The sequence below is a fragment of the Nanorana parkeri genome, unplaced genomic scaffold, assembly GCF_000935625.1.
Source record: "Nanorana parkeri isolate BGI_ZX_2015 unplaced genomic scaffold, ASM93562v1 scaffold774, whole genome shotgun sequence".
NCBI lineage: Eukaryota > Metazoa > Chordata > Amphibia > Anura > Dicroglossidae > Nanorana > Nanorana parkeri.
Genome location: NW_017307042.1, coordinates 421,479 through 440,581, shown reverse-complemented (window position 1 = coordinate 440,581; position 19,103 = coordinate 421,479). Strand labels below are relative to the sequence as shown.

The 19,103-nt window shown below is 44.0% G+C and overlaps 1 protein-coding gene across 1 annotated transcript; it reads right to left on the bottom strand.

Moving 5' to 3' along the window:
* Nucleotides 1–3,780: 3,780 nt before the first annotated feature.
* Nucleotides 3,781–15,522, bottom strand: RPSA (ribosomal protein SA). The gene is made up of 8 exons (XM_018564727.1): nt 15,437–15,522; nt 13,033–13,197; nt 11,543–11,661; nt 9,376–9,621; nt 7,150–7,278; nt 6,111–6,270; nt 5,967–6,026; nt 3,781–3,948 (listed from the first exon to the last, which is right to left on the bottom strand). The coding sequence occupies exons 2-8, from the start codon at nt 13,163–13,165 to the stop codon at nt 3,848–3,850; spliced, it is 948 nt and encodes a 315-aa protein (XP_018420229.1). The 5' UTR covers nt 13,166–13,197; nt 15,437–15,522; the 3' UTR covers nt 3,781–3,847.
* Between the last annotated feature and the right edge of the window lie 3,581 nt (nt 15,523–19,103).

The following is a 19,103-nucleotide window of genomic DNA, read 5'->3' as shown; positions in this document are numbered from 1 at the left end:
ATAGACGGGTCAAGGTTTAATGGTTTATTTGTTTTAATCACTTCCCCACGATTTATAAATCACAAAATCACTACGAAATATTGATACGCAATCCCACACAATAGACACGATTTTTTGATTTCAATGATTGGCATCTAACCTTCTTAAACAAAGGTTTATGACTGAACACTTCTCTTTTTTATGAACTGGCAGGGGGAATACACAAAACCAAGCACAACATACTGGCTCACATTGATCACGTTTATACACATTGTTGCAGCTGGTGCTTTAACATTTTTTCCTAGCACAACTAAATTGGTTAAAAAATCACCATTGTTTGCTTTTGATTTTTCCTTGGGACTTTTTTTTCTCTATATTGCTTTTTTGTCATAATGCAATGCAAAGCCCCCTCTCCTGCTTACCTTGTTGCAGGGAGGAGGATGTGAGGCGGCACGCCGGTCCCGATCGGTGGTCGATTGGGAAGGTCCCAATCCTTTCGGCCAGCGTTCAGTAAAAGAGCGCTGGCCGAAAGGATCCGGGTGACGGCGCAGACTCAGCTACACTGTCTGCATCCGACAGAGATGCAGACCGTGTAGCTGCTCCCGCAAGTCAGGTATGCGGTCCATGACTGTATACCTGACTTCTGAGCTGGCTGCAAGTCACAAAGTACCGGCTCGCGGGCCGCACACCGGTACATTGAGTCCCCAGCATTTTTGCCGCTCCCTCGAAATCTGCCGCCTGAGGCAAACGCCTTGTTTGCCTCGCGGCAGATACGCCCCTGCCTCCAGGTTCACTGTGCCTGGCCCCAGGGAGCATACACTGGGAGGCCCCTGCAACTAGCACCTATGTAAAGATAAACGGTTATGATGTTCCTGTTAGGCCAGAGGAAACAAGAAACTGAGGTGGCTGGGCGGGAACACCCTTTTAATTTAATGGTGGATGATGTGTTTCCTGTTATAGGTGGGTGGAGTCTCTCTCTTCTGTGCTGCCCTGGAAGATGACATGGGAAAGATCCTCTTCAATGTGCGATCTTGCTGTTAAACATCGATTTGAAACTTCACTAAAATCCTCGCAACAGATCCACCTGCCTAGTTACAGGACATTATCCACCTTGACCAGCCTGGCATTGTCCCCACAAGAGAAGTGAGAGACAACACAACTAGGGTGCTAAATGTTATCCATATGGCCCACAATAGATCACTCCCTCATATGTTACTTTCCACAGGCACTGAAAAAGCATCTGATTGAGCTGGGACTTTGTGGAACTAACTTTGAGGCATGTGGGTCTGGGTGAGGTGATGTCCTAGGTTAAAGGGATTTATTCCTTAGCAACCATGCAGGTCAACGGTACTTTTTCTGCCTCCTTTACCATGGTACTTAACAGGGGTGCCCACTCTCTCCGCAGCTCTTCATTCTCACCTTAGAACCTTTCTTGCACAGAATTAGGGCTCGCCCTGATATTACTGGTCTTGATATTGGTCTACCTCAATCACAGAAGACAATCTTTTTTTTTGCCAACCCCGTGGTCTTCCTTCCCAACCTTATGTCGGAGTTTAGCCTTTATGGTTCCCTTTCTAATTTGAAGATAAATATTCCATATCGGAGGCCCTCCAAATTCCCTTACTGTCTAGATCGGTTCAGTTGCTGAAACAGAACTTACCCTTTAAATGGTCGACCGCTCCTTATCCAGTATCTGAGCATACATATTCCACATAGCATACACGTTTTTGCTCTTAATTTTCCCCTCTCCCCAGCAGGATTAAGCAAGATCTCACACGCTGGCAGTGGCTTTCTCCTGGTTTGGGAGGTGTAGTATTATTAAAATGAACGTGATGCTGTGTCCTGTAGGTGCGCCCTGTCCATATCCCAGCTTCCTTTTTGAAGTCAATCAACACAACCTTCACCAACTTTTTATGGGTTATAAACTGCCTGGACTTAAGTTTGAGGTGCTACGTCTGCCCAAGACTTTGGGGGGATTGGCACTTCCAGACGTTTCTCATTATCATTCTGCAAGTCTCCTGGCAAGATGTTAGACTGGCATCAGAGTGACACCATAAGCAGTGGGTAGGTGTGGTACAGGTGGCCACCTCAAATCCTCTCCCCTCCTTTTCTTAGTTGTGTTCCAGAAATTTTTTTCAGGCAGTCAAGACTCACTCTCATATTGGCACCACCTTGGAATTACGCTAAAACGTCTTCCCATTAGCCCAAATCTCCTTGGCCCCCTTGTTTCCCATTATCAGGAATCCTGCATTTCCTCCAGCACGTGTAGACTCCATTTCCTACATTTGATATGTTGCAACACTTGGAGCCCAACATTTTTGCCTAGAAGTTGGGTGGCCATCGCAGATCCAGTTGGCCTCTGACCACCAACTAGAACGCTTAGGCTTTTGGAGGCAGGTTCAATCTATTTCCATTCTCTACTGCCTGAAGGGGGGACTTTTCCCACACATTGACTGCCTTAGAATATGAATGCACTCAAAACAAAGCCCCCTAAACATTCTGTTGCCTTGATGTATTCCATGCTCATCACCCCAGTCATTATACCCCTTTCTACATTGAAAAATAGGAGCAGGACTTGGATCTCTCCTGAACCAACATACCAGGATCTTGTCCTACTCACAGAAAACCTTGCTACGTACCAAATACCAAGAATCACGGTTCAAAATCCTTACTCTCTTGTTCTTTCCTTGTCCCAGATATACTTACTTTATGCATGTTAATTTATGTGACTGGACTTTCAATTCTTGCTGCTTATATGTATCCAAGTGTGTGTTAATAACCAAAATAGACAGAATTTATCAAAACAGGAGATTTGGACTGCAGCCAATCAGCTTCTGTCTCATTTTCAAAACTTACCTGAGCAAACTGAAGAGATGCTGATTGGTTGCCATGGGCAACTGCTCCAGATTCATTTGCTCCAGTTTTGATAAATTCCCCCAAATGTATTTATAAAAAAAAAAATATCACATGATCTTAACAAGTGCCGTGGCCTGTATACACTCATGAATGCAACTGTACCAGACTGTAAAATTCACACCCATAACCTGGGACAAATGTGTATATTCCCATCTCTGAAGGTCTGAAAGTGTAATAACTCCTATCCCGTGCAGTGCACAATTGTAAAGCTTTCTGCAAAAGCATAATTGCACATAGAGATGTTAGACTTCAAATATGCTAGCTTTATGGTATACTGTGGGCGTTATACTAGAATCCCTTATGATTAATAAGCCGTTTTTGCTTGTTCTAAAGAATGCACATATCAGGGCTGGCATGCAGTTGTACTGCATCATCAGTGCCTATGAATGAGATGGTTGACTGACAGAACAAGGCCAATATGATTGCATGCAGATTAGTGTCATTAAGAGACTGAGCAGGTGTGTGTACTAACACAATAATCACCTGGTTTACCTAACCTGTAAAAGCCTATGAGAAAAAATGTGTAGTCTGCCAAAGCTTGAGCGCAAAGTGTACTGACATGGTGGCAAGAGAAGGTAAAGATGGTGCCTACATATCCTTTGCTTCCCCCCAGTACAAAGATGCTTTAAAGCCTATTTCCACCTTTGCTGAGGTTTTAATTAAAAAAAAAACCCACAACATACCAGCTTTGTACATGAAGTAGGCATGTGCAGTTGCTGGTATATGAACATTTTCTGTTAGCTTTCTTCATATCCACATGGAAATGGCCACCTCTGTGTTTTGACAAGCAATGTGTGTATATTACAAGCAAGTTCTCCCCCACCCCCTATTCATTACTATTTATAGTTGTAATAGCCCCACACTTGTTATTAAGACACAAGTGACGATATCCAAAAACATGTTTATTTCAAAGTCCACCATGATGTTTCAACACAGACACCACCAGAATGTTTTAAGACCATTCAGTAGTTGTTCCCACCCACTCGGATGCCTGAGCAGTTGGGGCAGCAGACCAGTCATCTGTGCTAGCGGGCTGGGAGCTCCAATCTTCGGCTAAAGGGGGGGAGAAATAAAAAATAATCAGCACAATGACTAGTCCAACCAATACAATTTACTTTTGGCATAGTTACTAGTTAGCTGTACAATTATTTGCATCATTCTACGACTCTTGCATTGCAAAATCTAGACTGTTCTAGCAGGACATTTAAAAAACCTGCAGTTGTCACAGTAACCACAGCTGCAACTACTTCAGCAAAACTTAATAGGCATTAAACAGTTAGGCTGGGAGGGAAGATCACAGCATGTCACAGGAGACACCCCAGAGGCAGTGCAAACTCTGTTCAAGGCCAATTCTTTTTGTTTTGGTCATGTTACCAAGATTAAAATGTCTAATCTTACAATTCTGATTTTCAAGTGCATTCCACATCTAGGGCTCCTTTTACCAAGTAAGACTGAACCTAAGAACCATTTACTGGTGAGCAGCAATCTCTAAGAATCATACTGCTTGCAGGCATTTTAAAGCTCCACAGAAGCAAGTTGCAGACAATACTGCGAGGAGTATTGGTCTCTACACATTGGCCCAACACACCCCTTGCATTGTACATCAGACCGCAATACAGTAGTAGAGGTGACAGCCGTGGTCCTTCCCTGGAGCCTTCTGCCTATTGCCTGAATTTGCTGCAAAAACAGTTGGTGATTGATTTCATTGCTGTAGGTCTTCTATACCCGTTCCAGTATATTCTTACACTGGTGCCACAGGGACATAAAATGTTACCTCCAGTAAGCTCAACAAATTTGACAAATTCTTAAGCCTTCCTATTATCCAAAACTTATGGTTGAACTTGGGGTTTAGGGCCTGTTCACACAACGTCCGTTTTCTGTGCTGACCTGATCCGTACGCTCCTGCACTAAGAATGCATCCCAATGTATCCCTATGTGTTTTATGGGCTACAGTTCTCACGTGCGCAGTCCGTTCAGGTTACGATAGTAAAATACTGCATGTCACATTTTGTACAGTCAGGAAACGCAAAACGCTACAATACTGCGAGGAGTATTGGTCTCTACACATTGGCCCAACACACCCCTTGCATTGTACATCAGACCGCAATACAGTAGTAGAGGTGACAGCCGTGGTCCTTCCCTGGAGCCTTCTGCCTATTGCCTGAATTTGCTGCAAAAACAGTTGGTGATTGATTTCATTGCTGTAGGTCTTCTATACCCGTTCCAGTATATTCTTACACTGGTGCCACAGGGACATAAAATGTTACCTCCAGTAAGCTCAACAAATTTGACAAATTCTTAAGCCTTCCTATTATCCAAAACTTATGGTTGAACTTGGGGTTTAGGGCCTGTTCACACAACGTCCGTTTTCTGTGCTGACCTGATCCGTACGCTCCTGCACTAAGAATGCATCCCAATGTATCCCTATGTGTTTTATGGGCTACAGTTCTCACGTGCGCAGTCCGTTCAGGTTACGATAGTAAAATACTGCATGTCACATTTTGTACAGTCAGGAAACGCAAAACGCACTGCAGCTAACATACTGATAGCCCCACTCCAGCAACAAAACAAAAAAAAACAACTTACTGGAACGCATCAAAAACACATAGCACTACGTCTGATCAGGACCTGAAACTCATGTGAACAGGCCCTTAAACATTACCATCAAAGAATGCAAAGACAAGATGACAAACAGTATGATACAGCAAATCTTAACCACGGAATTCCAGCCCAACCCTGAGGGCCTGTTCACACTACGTCCGTTTTCTATGGATCTGCTGACCTGATCCGTACGCTCCTGCACTAAGAATGCATCCCAATGTGTTTTATGGGCTACAGTTCTCACGTGCGCAGTCCCGTTCAGGTTACGACAAAAAATACTACAGGTCACATTTTGCACAAAAACGCACTGCAGCTAACATACTGACAGCCCCACTCCAGGAAGTGGAACTGGAGCGCATAAAAAACACACTGCATCAGTAGCACCGCGTCTGCAGATCCGCACCTGATCAAGACCTGATATCATGTGAACAGGCCCTAAAACCAAAAGCAAGCTAGACAAAATACATTACCTGCAGGTTTGGGAGCTGCTGCAGCTGCTGCTGCTGCTGTCGTCGGGACATCGGGACGCTCTGAAAGAAAGAAATTTTGTTTTATTCAAAAAGTTACATTTTTAAAACAATTGAAATTAAAAATCATAGATATGACCTATGTACCTGCAGGAAATTGCTGAATGGGCACAGATGGGACTGGTACTCCTTCTGACCAGTCATGTACTTCAGGCTGATTAAACTCTGGAACATTTGCAGACCATTCACCCTGATATTCCTCCTTAGTGGTAGCCTTCTCTGCAGCAGCCTGTTCTTCCTTCTCAATCTGAGGGAACAAAGAAAAGGAAAAAAAAGAAAGTTTAGAAATGAAATGGATAAACTACTAGGAAACAGGCCCTACAGCCAAATGCCTTTTGGATAACCCACACCAATAAGCAGAGCCTGTAAGTCAGTTTCAAGCATTTCCTATTAGGTCAACAGGGCCAAAACAAGCTGTAGAATGCCCAACCCCCCCACCACTTTTTTCAGCAACAGGCGTTTTGCTTATTCAGATGTGAACAGGGTCATAGAAATAAATGGAATTTATTTTGGGCACATTTAAGCTTTTTTATGGCAGAAAAAAAAAAAAAGCGCACCACTAAACGCTCAGTGTGAACTAGACCTAAAGGAGAATTATGGGGAGAGTGAAATACACTTAACCCCATAATTAAATTCAACGTGCGACACTGCAGCTGTCAAGTCGGCTCTATTGATCAAGAACTGAGCAATCACATACCGCTGATCACTCCGTTCCCGATCTCCCAGCAGAGAGCGATGAGTCATTCACCGATCCCTGAAGGGACCCCCCCTCCAGCACTGATGAGGGATGGTCAGGGGTGGGCACAGCTTCTACAGAGGCAGATCCAGCTGTCAATCAGGTAGCAGGGTGGACCGACAATATTGTCGGGATCTTTGCCAGCCACATCTCAACTCTGCGCCGTCAGCATACAGCAGGAAATAGCCCGCTATAAGCTGAGTTTTAGGTCACAGGAGGATATTAGTAAATGTCCTCCTGTGACCATAAAGAGAACTATGGCAAAAAAAGGTTGGGCCATAGTTCATTTTCTCTACGCTTTTCACAGTTACTCCTGTAGCAGCAACAAAGTAATACACTACTTTGGTGTAGAGCATTTTCAGCTTTACAAGCAGCATTATATGTACATACCTCCTCAGGATCCCTGTAGAAATAGAGATCAGGCATGACTTCCCATGGATGTTCACGGGAAATCGTTCCTCTCATGCGCAAAACTTCACGTGCTAGCATCCACCACATAAGACCAACAGAATGGGCACCCTGGTAAAGCAGATTAAATAGCCACATTCATGAAGAAATACTTATTGTTTTAACAGATCTAAGGTTCTAAAAATAAACACATCTTAGACTTTGACAACAGAGCAACATGCCAAATACACAGAATTGTCTTATATTCCCTTTATTATGTTGTAAGGTAATACTGTACATTACCAGTGCTTAGTTTTTATTATGAAGAGAGCACAAGGTAAACTTTTCACATTTCCCCTTTCCTCCAGCTGTAAAAGAATGTATACAAGGCTCAATAGCTTAAGCTGAAGTTTACAAGCCACTGAGCCTGCTCTTACCCCTCCCTCCACACAGCTCCAAGGTTTTAATCAAGAGACAACATACTTGAAAGAAAAACCATGTGTGCTGTGCTCTTAAAACAGGGGGTAGTACAGCATCAGTCATCTTTAACCACTTGCCGTCCGCCCGTTGTAAAAAAACGGACGGACGGCACTGCAGCATTGGCGGGTTGCCGTCGCCAGACGGCATTTTTTTTCTGCTCTGGCGCACCCCCTATTCAATCCCCGGATCCGCTGCCCCATCTGCGGCCCGGGACCGGCTCCTTGCTGAACTCCCTCCGGGCTGTGACTGAAGAAGTGATGTGTATTCCATCACTTCCGCATTCACCTGTCAGTCATGAAGCAGATCTCTGCTTCATCAGCTTCTTTTGGGGTCCACAGGTGACATTAGGGGTCCTAGAGACCCCTAATGTCTCCATAAAGAGGACCTGTCAGTGTACCTTTGCTATTATATAGGGGGATGGTTATCCCCCTATATAATAGCAACAACAATAAGTGCAAAATATAGAGCAATCATTTTAGGGCCATCAATCACTGATAACACTAAACTGATGAGCGGTAACAGCTTTTAAAGCGTCGCCTATGGCCAATTTTGGGTATTATCGTTTGAGGTTTCGCGCACGCACGCAATTTTAAGGCTTGACATGTTTGGTGTCTTTTTACCCGACGTGACCCCGTCTTTTATATTGGGTAATAAATGTTTTATCATTTAATATAGGGGAAACTGTTTTTTTTACATTTTGGTAATTTTTCCTCAATATAGTAAAAAATAAAAAACCCCAGTGGTGAATAAATACCACCAAAAGAAAGCTCTATCTGTCCCCAAAAAAGTGTACAAAATTAATTTCAGTACAGTGCTGAATGACGGAATAAATTGCAGAGCCAGCTGTACCCACCCCCTCCCCCGTCCGTCAGCGCTGGCAGATCGGAGTGGGGAATCCAGCCCTCCCCCTGTCACGGCAGAGAGCCGTGACAGGATCGAGAGGTGAGTGAACCTGGTATGTGTTCGCTCACCTCCCGATCTACTGAGCCGACCGGTGGCAGTCTCATTGTCACAAGTCGGCTAGAACTATGAGGTGAGTGAAAAGCACTCACCTCATAGTTCTCCTTTAACTGTAGATGTGACCCACACATTACCTGTATAGCGGGAGCATGGACAATTGCTATATTTAAATTAGGGGACCATTACCAACAGAAGAACACAACCAAAAAACAACCGCATGGAAAGAACAAAAAAAAAAAACAACAACTTTCCTTTTGATACAAAGCAAGTGATTTTACAGCTTACATTTAAAATGAACATCCCATAAACAGAAACGTGTGGCAAGGGGACAATTGTCTTCAAATTCCAGTCAGAGCAAAAAAATGCTACTACTGGTATGAAACCTGCCATGTTTATATAGCACACTTCCTACACTCAAGAGTTCATGGGCCAGTACTGACCTCATCTCCAAGCTCTAACAGTGTGCAGAACAGAAATACACATTTGCATGCTGTCATTTTAGGGCTTGTTCACACAATGACCAGATCTGCAAATGCAGTGCAGTGCGTTTGACATTTTTCAGTGCATTTAGTTCAAAACAGGCTTCCAGGTGCAGTCTAGTGCATTTGCATGTGTTGATAAGTTTACATGCGTATTGGTGGGTCCCAGTCCGCACTGGAACAAACTGCACTGGTGTGAGCAGAGCCCAGAAATACCAAAGGAATACATATGGGATGCATTTCAGGTCGGAAACATTCTTCTGGTCCGGACATTGTGTGAACGAGCCCTTAAGGTCATTTGTTTTCTTACCTTGTTGTTACAGGGGATGGCAATATCCACATAACGTAGGGGTGAATCTGTATTGCAGAGAGCAATAGTAGGAATATTGACATATGATGCCTCTGTAAGTGGTTGATGATCAGCTCGTGGGTCAGTCACAACTAACAGGCGTGGCTCACGGAAAGCAGCTTGAATCTGATTGGTGAAAGTACCAGGTGTGAAGCGACCAGCAATTGGGGTGGCCCCACAGCCAGAAGCGAATTTCAGGACAGCCCTCTGAAAGAAATTAAGTCAAGGTGAAACCTTATGCATGTTGATGCTTTAATGGGCTGTGTCCATTAATGCTGAATGTGAAAGCATAACACACCCTGTGGGGAAATGCTAGTTGCCTGGCTATCATGCTGACTGCGTGGCTTTCATACAAGTCACTGACCCACATAAGTATACAGATCAGGAAAAGCTTGTATACTTATGTATACAAGCTCAGTACTAAAGGTAGGTCAGCATGATGCATCACCTAGCATTTACAGAAAGGATTCAGCAATGGCAAACATTTCTAATGTCAACGGCAATTAAGTATAGTTTCACATAAAAGGTCCATATTTTGTCTCCTGTCAGGTAAGAAATTGTAGTAACAGCTATATAGTTTCATTACTAAATCTAATAACTGTATATTATTATTGGTATTTATATAGCGCCAACAATGTACGCAGCACTTTACATCAGTCCCTACCATCAAGGAGCTTACAATCTAAGGTCCCTATCTCACATGCATAGATAGGGGGGCCACATAGAGCCAATTAACCTACCAGCATGTCTTTGCAATGTGGGAGGAAACCGGAGTACCCGGGGGAAACCCATGCAAGCACAGGGAGAACATGCAAACCCCTTGCAGATAGATTTCTTTATTTGTCACATACATAATCGTACAAGTATGATATGCAGTGAAATGCTTACACGACTGCAAGAAGGAGAGGGAGAAGTACAAGTAGAGAGAAGAATCAATAAGAATATAAAACTTTTACATCACAAAATAAAATATAGTGACCTGGCTGGGATTTGAACCGGGGACCCCCAGTGCTGCAGGTCAGAAACGCTAACCACTAAGCCACTGTGCTGCCCACGTATCAAGCATCTACTCCGTTCTGCAAAAAGGTTCCTAAAATTACTCCTGAAATAGGTCACAAAATGTTTGGAACAGATTTGACACCATGAAGATGGGCATGAAAGTCTCCCACTTTTTTTTTTTTAAAGCCTTTCACCAGAGGGGCAGCTCTGACATGTAGAAGCAAAGCCCTGCATCTACCAAGATGCTGCCCTTACACAGTGCAGAACACACAGCCTAGAAGTAATACTACGGGCAAGTCCTTTGCCCTCTGCTTGCCTTTTATTGCCACTTTTACAGTTCTAGTCCGCTGAAAACACAACATAAATAATGTGACATAGATCACTATCAAACCCCGATCATTGAGCAGGAAGCTCTGGCGGTGTTAGCGAAAATCTTGTCATGTTACTATCGCACGCATCCGACACTCTAGAGTTCATTGGCTGAAAACTCAACCTAACCACAGAGCTTTAACAGCGTGCTGTACAAAAGTAAACATCTTTCTCTGAGTAAATGGACAACATATTAGACTGACCATCACTTTTCCTTTTGTAGACATATTGGCAGGTAAGAAATTGTTTTAGCAACAGCTATAGTTTCATTACTAAATCTAATAACTGTATATTATTATAGGAATTTATATAGCAACAACAATGTACGCAGCACTTTACATAGTTGCACATTCACATTGCACATTCACATCAAGGAGCTTACAATCTAAGGTCCCCATCTCACATGCATACATAGTCTTTGTCCTACCAGCATGTCTTTGCAGTGTGGGAGGAGGAAACCATGCAAGCACAGGGAGAACATGCAAACTCCTTGCAGATAGTGACCTGGCCGGGATTTGAACCGGGGACCACCAGTGCTGCAGGGCAGAAGCGCTAACCACTACGCCACTGTGCTTCCCACGTATCAAGCATCTACTCCGTTCTGCAAAAAGATTCTTACATTACTCCTGAAATAGGTCACAAAATGTTTGGAACAGATTGGACACCACGAAAAGATGGGCATGAAAGTCTCCCACTTTTTTTTTTAAAGCCTTTATGTTAGGGGCCAATATACATTGCACAGCAGCAAATGACAGTGTACCTGGCCAGTATTTCTGGAGGAAATCACACAGACATCAGCTGGGTTTTCAATGGCTACAATGGCACGTGCAGCAAGCAGAAGCTTCTCCCATGTCCGTTTCAGATTTATAATGTAAATACCTGAAAAAGAATGTTAAAAGTACTTATAAAACAGCTACAAACGCCAACCTGTGAGAACATGTTTAAAGGCCACATGTTAACTCATATCTTGGGTAGATATCAAATAGAACACATTAGGATTTTGCAATTTAAAACTAAAGCAAATGTGCGGTCATTTTGGAGGAATTCCAAAAGACATGTGGAGATTTAAGGGAGAACTATGAGGAGTGATTTTCAGTTTCCTTGTCACAGGTCGGCTCTATTGATCGGGAAGTGAGCGAACACATACCGTCGCTCTCGCTCACTTCTCGATCATCTCCCTGCAGAGTGGCGACCGTCAGTCATCGCTACCCACAGGATTCCCCCCTCCCCTTCAGGCACTGTCTGGAGGAATGAGCGGGGGAGGGCACAACTGGCTCTGCCTCTAGATAGGCAGAGCCCACCATCAATCAGCTAGCTGGATCTCTACAGTATTGTCAGGATCCATCCCCACTGCGGCGATCTCAGTATATAACTCACAATAGCTCATTGTATACTGAGCTTTGCGTCACGGGAGGTGGTTAGTATATGACCCTAAAGAGAACTATGGGATAAAAAGGTTAACCCATAGTTCTCTTTTACCTAGAGCACAACTACCCACAATATACGCAAGCTTTACCAGTGCAGAGAAAAGCAAAGTTTTTGTGAGCATTAAACTTTTAAAGCCACTTTGCTATCGGAATTTTTTTACATTTTCTGGATAGAAAAGGACTTAAAACCCCAAAACATAGTATAATTTTTGAAAGCAGAGGCCCTGTAGATTGAGAAAGTTTACCTTCAACTCCTGAAGTAGTGCTCTTCCCGACCAGTGACTATGCATGACGCCTCATAGCTGTGAAGCTGATCGAGCATTATGCCTGATTGCATACTCACTGTTCTCTTTACTGTAAAGTCATCTGCTTTATTATGAGGCTCTATGCTTTCTTCACCTCATCTGCTATTTCTTAATTGTCACTGCACCAGTCATCAAATCACCAGAGGGGCAGCTCTGACATGTAGAAGCAAAGCCCTGCATCTACCAAGATGCTGCCCTTACACAGTGCAGAACACACAGCCTAGAAGTAATACTACGGGCAAGTCCTTTGCCCTCTGCTTGCCTTTTATTGCCACTTTTACAGTTCTAGTCCGCTGAAAACACAACATAAATAATGTGACATAGATCACTATCAAACCCCGATCATTGAGCAGGAAGCTCTGGCGGTGTTAGCGAAAATCTTGTCATGTTACTATCGCACGCATCCGACACTCTAGAGTTCATTGGCTGAAAACTCAACCTAACCACAGAGCTTTAACAGCGTGCTGTACAAAAGTAAACATCTTTCTCTGAGTAAATGGACAACATATTAGACTGACCATCACTTTTCCGTTTGTAGACATATTGCTCCATTTGGAAGTCGAGGTTAGTGCCACCCAAGTGTGTTCCTGCAGCCAGGAACTTGAGGACATCTTCCTCCTTCATTTGCAGGACATCCAGACCTCCGGACATTGTTAGTCACCCCTGAAGCTACGATGGGTAAACTGCAAGAAACAAACCAGTCAGGATACATATGAAACTGCCGACAGGTTTGTAACAGTGCAAGGCTAAACAGTAAACAGTGAAGGGAATGATGACCGCCCTGCAGCTTAAACCTCTAAAAATGTCAGCAGTTCCTACATTTCAATCATGACTACTTACTGTCCAGAGCAATTCATTTTTACAATAAAATCTGAATTTTTGGCTAGAAAACCGCTTAAAAGCCCTCCCAAATAAAAATCTAGTCTCAATTTATGGTAATTGTGCAAATGTTTATCAAATCAATATTCAGGATAAAATACACTACAGTGAAACTTAGTGCAGAAACAAAATACCCAATTTTTTTGTAAAATATAAAAAATGGGGTGACGTCCTGTAAATAGAAATGCATTGAGCCTTAAAATGGCATATGCCCGTTTAATCGCAAAAAAATACAATACCCAAAATTTCCCATAGGTGAAAAGCTTTTACCGCTCACCAGTTTAGTGTCAACTGTAACCGATGGCCCTAGCATTATTGCTGCCATGCCAATTGCAGCAATATGAAACGTGTGGCACAATTGTAGTTTTCGCACACGGCACGTTTGCTTGTGCGTGTATGCAGGGGTGGGGGGGACTTTAACCGCTTGCTGACCGGGGTGTTAAAACCCCCTTCCTGTCCACGGCATTTTTCAGTATTCAGCACTGTGGTACATTGACATTTCCGTCATGCAGCGCTGTACTGAAATTAACTTCATACCATTGTTTGGGGACAGATAGAGCTTTCTTTTATTTTTTTTTACAATTAAAACAGGTCCTCTTTATGCTATCACATAAGGGGGCTAAGAAGTCCCCTATGTGATATACAGTGACAGGTCCTCTTTATGGAGACATCAGGGGTCTCCAAGACCCTTGTCACCTAAGGACCTCAAAACAAGCTGATGAAGCAGACATCTGCTTTACCAGCTTCCTCTCGGGCTCTCAGCCAGAGAAATGACAGCTAAAGGCTAAAGGTAATATACATCGCTTCCGCCTTTAGAGAGAACAGAGGAGAGATCAGCGGTGGGGCAATGCTGATCTCTCCTCCGTTCTCTGTGCAGGCAGCTGCTGTGCTGGTCCCAGGCTCACAGGGGACAGCAGAGCCCAGGACAGCAAGTGGTTAAAAAAAACAACAAACAAAAAACAATTTCGCGTTTATATTTTTATATGTAACTATTGCTAACATTTGTTATTGCTATCGCATAGGGGGCCAACATGCGGGCTGTTTTCTGGTACTCTATGAAAAGATCAGGGTTCTGTTAAACCTCTAATGTCACCTATTGACCCCAAAGAAGTGGATGAAGCAATGATTGTGTGTCATGAGCTTCTTCTCCAACAGCCAAAGAAATGACACCAGAAGTGATATATGTCGCTTCCAGGTTCAGTGATCTGAGGAAAGATCAGCAGCTGGAAGTGTGCTGATAGACCTCTGATCGATGTGAACAAACTATGCCAGTCCTGGGCCCACACAGGGTGTTGGAGCCCGGAAAAGCTGGTGGCAGGGGGCACACACTTCCTGGCACCATACAAGTGATCGGGTGGCTCTACAGCTGCCAGATTACTTGTATTTGGAAAATCCACCGGTGACTGTTTAAAATGGTGCCAAGGTTACAGCTGCTGCATAAATGCTTCAGGATGCCGCCGTTTGTTAGGTGTAATCAATCTGGGGTTGCCGATTTCACTCCTAGCGCAAGTTACTCCAGGAAGACACTGCCATTGTTTACCACCAGTTTCCTTACCTCCAAAATGGCAGTATTTTATTATGAATTTGTCATAACCATTGCAACGTAACAAAAGCATCCCTACTCTAAACTGCCTTAATAGGTCACATTAGAATTGCCTGGCTTATCTGAAAAACACACAACATTGTTAAACACCAGAAAAGGGTCACAATCACTCTAAGCACAAGCACGTGACCCGCCCCGACAACACGTGGCTCTGACGATCTTCTATTACCAGAAGTATCAGTGTGCCTTCCCCCAACGCCGTACTAGCAAACCCCTGAAGCCACCCATCAGAACACACCGGCCTGGCATGATCCTGTAATTTTGCTAGCCCACCATGTTCCGAGAACGGTAAAGCGAATGTAACTGGGCCTAGTGCTTAAAAACAAAGTAAAATCCACGGCTACACACTAAAAGTGACAGGCTACCTCCATCTAAACGGATCTTTATCATTAATACATTACGGTAGCTTCGCTAAACACAAAACCCGGCATAAAACTCACAATCGACAAAGCCGTATAGAGAGTCTCCTGTCGGAGCTGACGCAAAAGAGGCCGTGGATGGGCGGGACCCGCATTATATACTTCCACAACAGCCAATCGTACACCATTTTATATGAGAGCCAATAGCGTTCATCCAATGAAGAGACTGTTTGATGCGTGGCCATATTGGTACACCCATCTACGTCTTACGTGCTCGAGTGGCTGTAGGGAAAGGGTCTGTTTAGCGATGCGCAGTAGCAGGATGTTCCTGTGTACAGTGAGGTGAAATGTCACTGGGTAGTGGCTGGAATTGTAGAAGTGATCCAATTATAAAAGTGTAGTGCTGGAATAGCCCTGTGTGAATGCCCTGTAAGATTTGATCCAAAATACCTTTTTTTTTTAGCACTCCAGCTGTTGTGAAACTACAAATTTCATCATGGGCCTGGGTCTTGGTGTCATAGCTGTGGCTGTCAGTCTTGCAATGCCTCATGGGACTTGTAGTTTACCAACAGCCAGAGTGCAGAAGTTGCCTAGCCTGCATTAGCATTTTCTTTTCTGATCCAGCCTGGATAGTGGGTGTGAAGACGTGGCACAAAAGCATGGTTTTTTAAATGACATTACAAGTAGAATTCTAGAAAGTAGAATTCAATTTCCTGTGATGTTGCAATTCTGGACTACAATTCCTATTACACCTTAAATAATTCAAACTGCTGAGGCTGTCCTACTGCATTCATGCAGTGTTGAAAACACAAGGCACCGACCTGGACTTTCAATGTGAACAGCTTCACAGGTTGTATACACAACTCAGACCATGTGGGCTGGAGGATGCATCCCGAATTGTTCAAGCTGTGATGTTCTTGTGCTGTTCTTCCACAAAGTACAGTACAATGTTCCCCATGAATGGAAGGAGGTGGAGTGTTCACATATAACATAAGATATCAAAAGAACATCAAAGGGCCAAAAGTTTTCATACAAGAGTTATACATTTTGTATCATTGGATTCATAGGAAAAAATGTGTCAAAGTTGTGTGAAAACAGTGGCGTCACAAAAGGGGTGTAGATCACACCCGGGTGAAACCAAATTTTTTTGTGTCCCCCTCTGAAAAGTCAGGCACTCGGTTATGGACCAAGAGCCTGAGAGAGGAGAGAGGAGGGGACCCAGCGGCATAACTTCCCCTCCTCTCTCTACTGGTGTCCATCACCAAGATGGATGCAGGCAGGTATCATTGGGATGTAGCTCGCGGTATACTCAGGGGCGTATCTGCCGCGAGGCAAACATAGTCCCGGGGGGGGGGCCGCGTTGCTGCCTTGCCTAGGGCAGCAGCAAAGGTAAATACACCGCTGGGTATACTGAGCTTAGGTTTGTGTCCTCCCGTTGCCCTACGGAGAACTATGGGGAAAAGCCCTGACCCCATAGTTCTCCTTTAAGTGAATGCAGAAGGAGGGAGGGGTAGGGCTGGCTGTGACACCAATTATAGATACAAAGAAACAAAAGTCAGAGCACCGCCTCCATGTGTAAAATCATTTATTAATAGGTACGTCGATTGCTGTGCTTGCTACTAGGGTGAAGTCCTCTTGAAAATCTTTTGTGACAATCTGATTGTGTGCAAAAAGAGCGTCCTTCCACATCCACTTGTGAGTATAATTTTTATCATCTTCGTCCCTATTAATAAATGATTTTACACATGGAGGTGGCGCTCTGCCTTGTATGTTTTGCATGTGCTGAAGGGAATCCCTGATCTCTGTGATGAGCAGCCCCTGGTTCAATAAGGATTAAGATTCGGCAGGAGATGGTCTGAAGCATTTAGAGCTGATATAGTCAATTTCTACACACATAGATACAAAGAACCCTGGAGATGCCAGATTGGCTGTAAGGGGCTATCAACTTTGCATGGGCAGTGTGTGACCTTTAACAGGCCATATTTGAAAAAAGAGGGTGTGGCTAAATTAAAGCAAATCAACTGGGGGGTGCTTTAATGCTCTGCTTTGCAGCAGCACATATTTTTTCTTTGCTGCCCTGCTGCTCCATTCAGCAGATGGGAGCAAAGAAATGAATATGTACTTCTGTGACTCACTCCTATCTCTATCACATGACAGCACTGGTGATGGGACCAGCTCTATCAGATAAGGGGGGCAGTGATAAATGCTGTATCTTCCTTTAAGGATTATTTGCTCAGATTTTCAAAGTCCGGACACCGTTGTTTGCAAACTTCTCAATCTGGGCAAGTAATCCTTATATCATGCAAAGTACAAACTTTCATTCCTACAGTTTTGAGCCCCAAGGAAGGTGCTTGTGTCTTCCCCTGAAACGCGCTGGTGATTGTTAACGTTTTGTGAACTCTAATATTCGATCAGTTTGGCATTCTATTTTTCTTTCTCAATATCTGACCGGCTTCCAGTATCCCCCTGTGGAGACCCAGCATCATTGAGCTGCCTAACTATAAAGCAGTAAAACAATTTTCAGGCTTAGATTGAGCCCATTATAGAGAACAACTGAAAACGCCTCCCAGCGCCTCTGAAATACTGTTTTTCTAGAGATACTGAAAGTAAGCATAGAGATTTTTCAGTGATAGACCTAGAAAGTATGGGGACGCAGGCAATATGAGATTTACAGGGTTAATTACTAAAGGGTGAAGAGTTTGGAGAGGGCAGGAGAAGTGAACAATCTAGGGCAGGGGTAGCCAAACTTCGGCCCTCCAGCTGTGGTGGAACTACAAATCCCATGAGGCATTGCAAGATTCTCACAGCCACATATATGACTCCCAGAGAGAGATGCATCATGGGATTTGTAGTTTCATCACAGCTGGAGGGCCGGAGTTTGGCTACCCCTGATCTAGGACACCATAGCTGAACTGGAAAGTGAGCTGAATTGGATAATGTTTGTCCTAGATTGTTCCCTTCTCCTGCCTTCTACAAACTCTTCACCCTTTTGTGAATAACCTGTAAGAAGGAGAGGAGGGTCTAGGCCAGGGATGGCCAAAATCCGGCCCTCCAGCTGTGCTGAAACAACCAATCCCATGAAGCCTCTCTCCGGGAGTCATATATGTGGCTGTGAGAATCTTGCAAAGCCTTATGGGATACGTAGTTCCACCACAGCTGGAGGGCCGCAGTTTGGCCATCCCTGGTCTAGGCCCTTTACAGATGAAGAAGCTTGCTCTGCTGAGAATAAAGAAGATGTGGGTGGTGTTAGCACAACCAAGGATCTGTTCCTGGTAGATGAGACTAATGAGCTTTAATAGGCCATATTCAATTCCAAACAGATCAAAGATGTTCAACCCAATACTTTAGTCCAAGATAAGAAGTGAAAGAAGAGATCCTTACCTGTACATACATTGCTGAATGACATGATTTCTAACCAGTGGAAAGAACCAGAAAGAAAACTTTTTATGCCTAGAATAGATCCTAGAAACTGTAGTTTCCCTTTAATTAAGATGAGGAAATATTGTTTAAAGTGACACTAAACTCAGGACCCCTTATCTCTGCTTGACAAAGAGGCAAGTACCTCGAAACGCGTAGCGCTATCTGAACCCACTGGGCACCTTCTATGACGCTCAGCGGGTTCAGCAGACTCCCACACATCGCGGCCCCCTCTGTCTTCATGCACAGTCTGTCGTATAGCCTGACCTACTGACATCCATTTAGCGGTCACCGCGCACTGCCGTTGCGGCCAGGTCGGGGCCATCCCAGC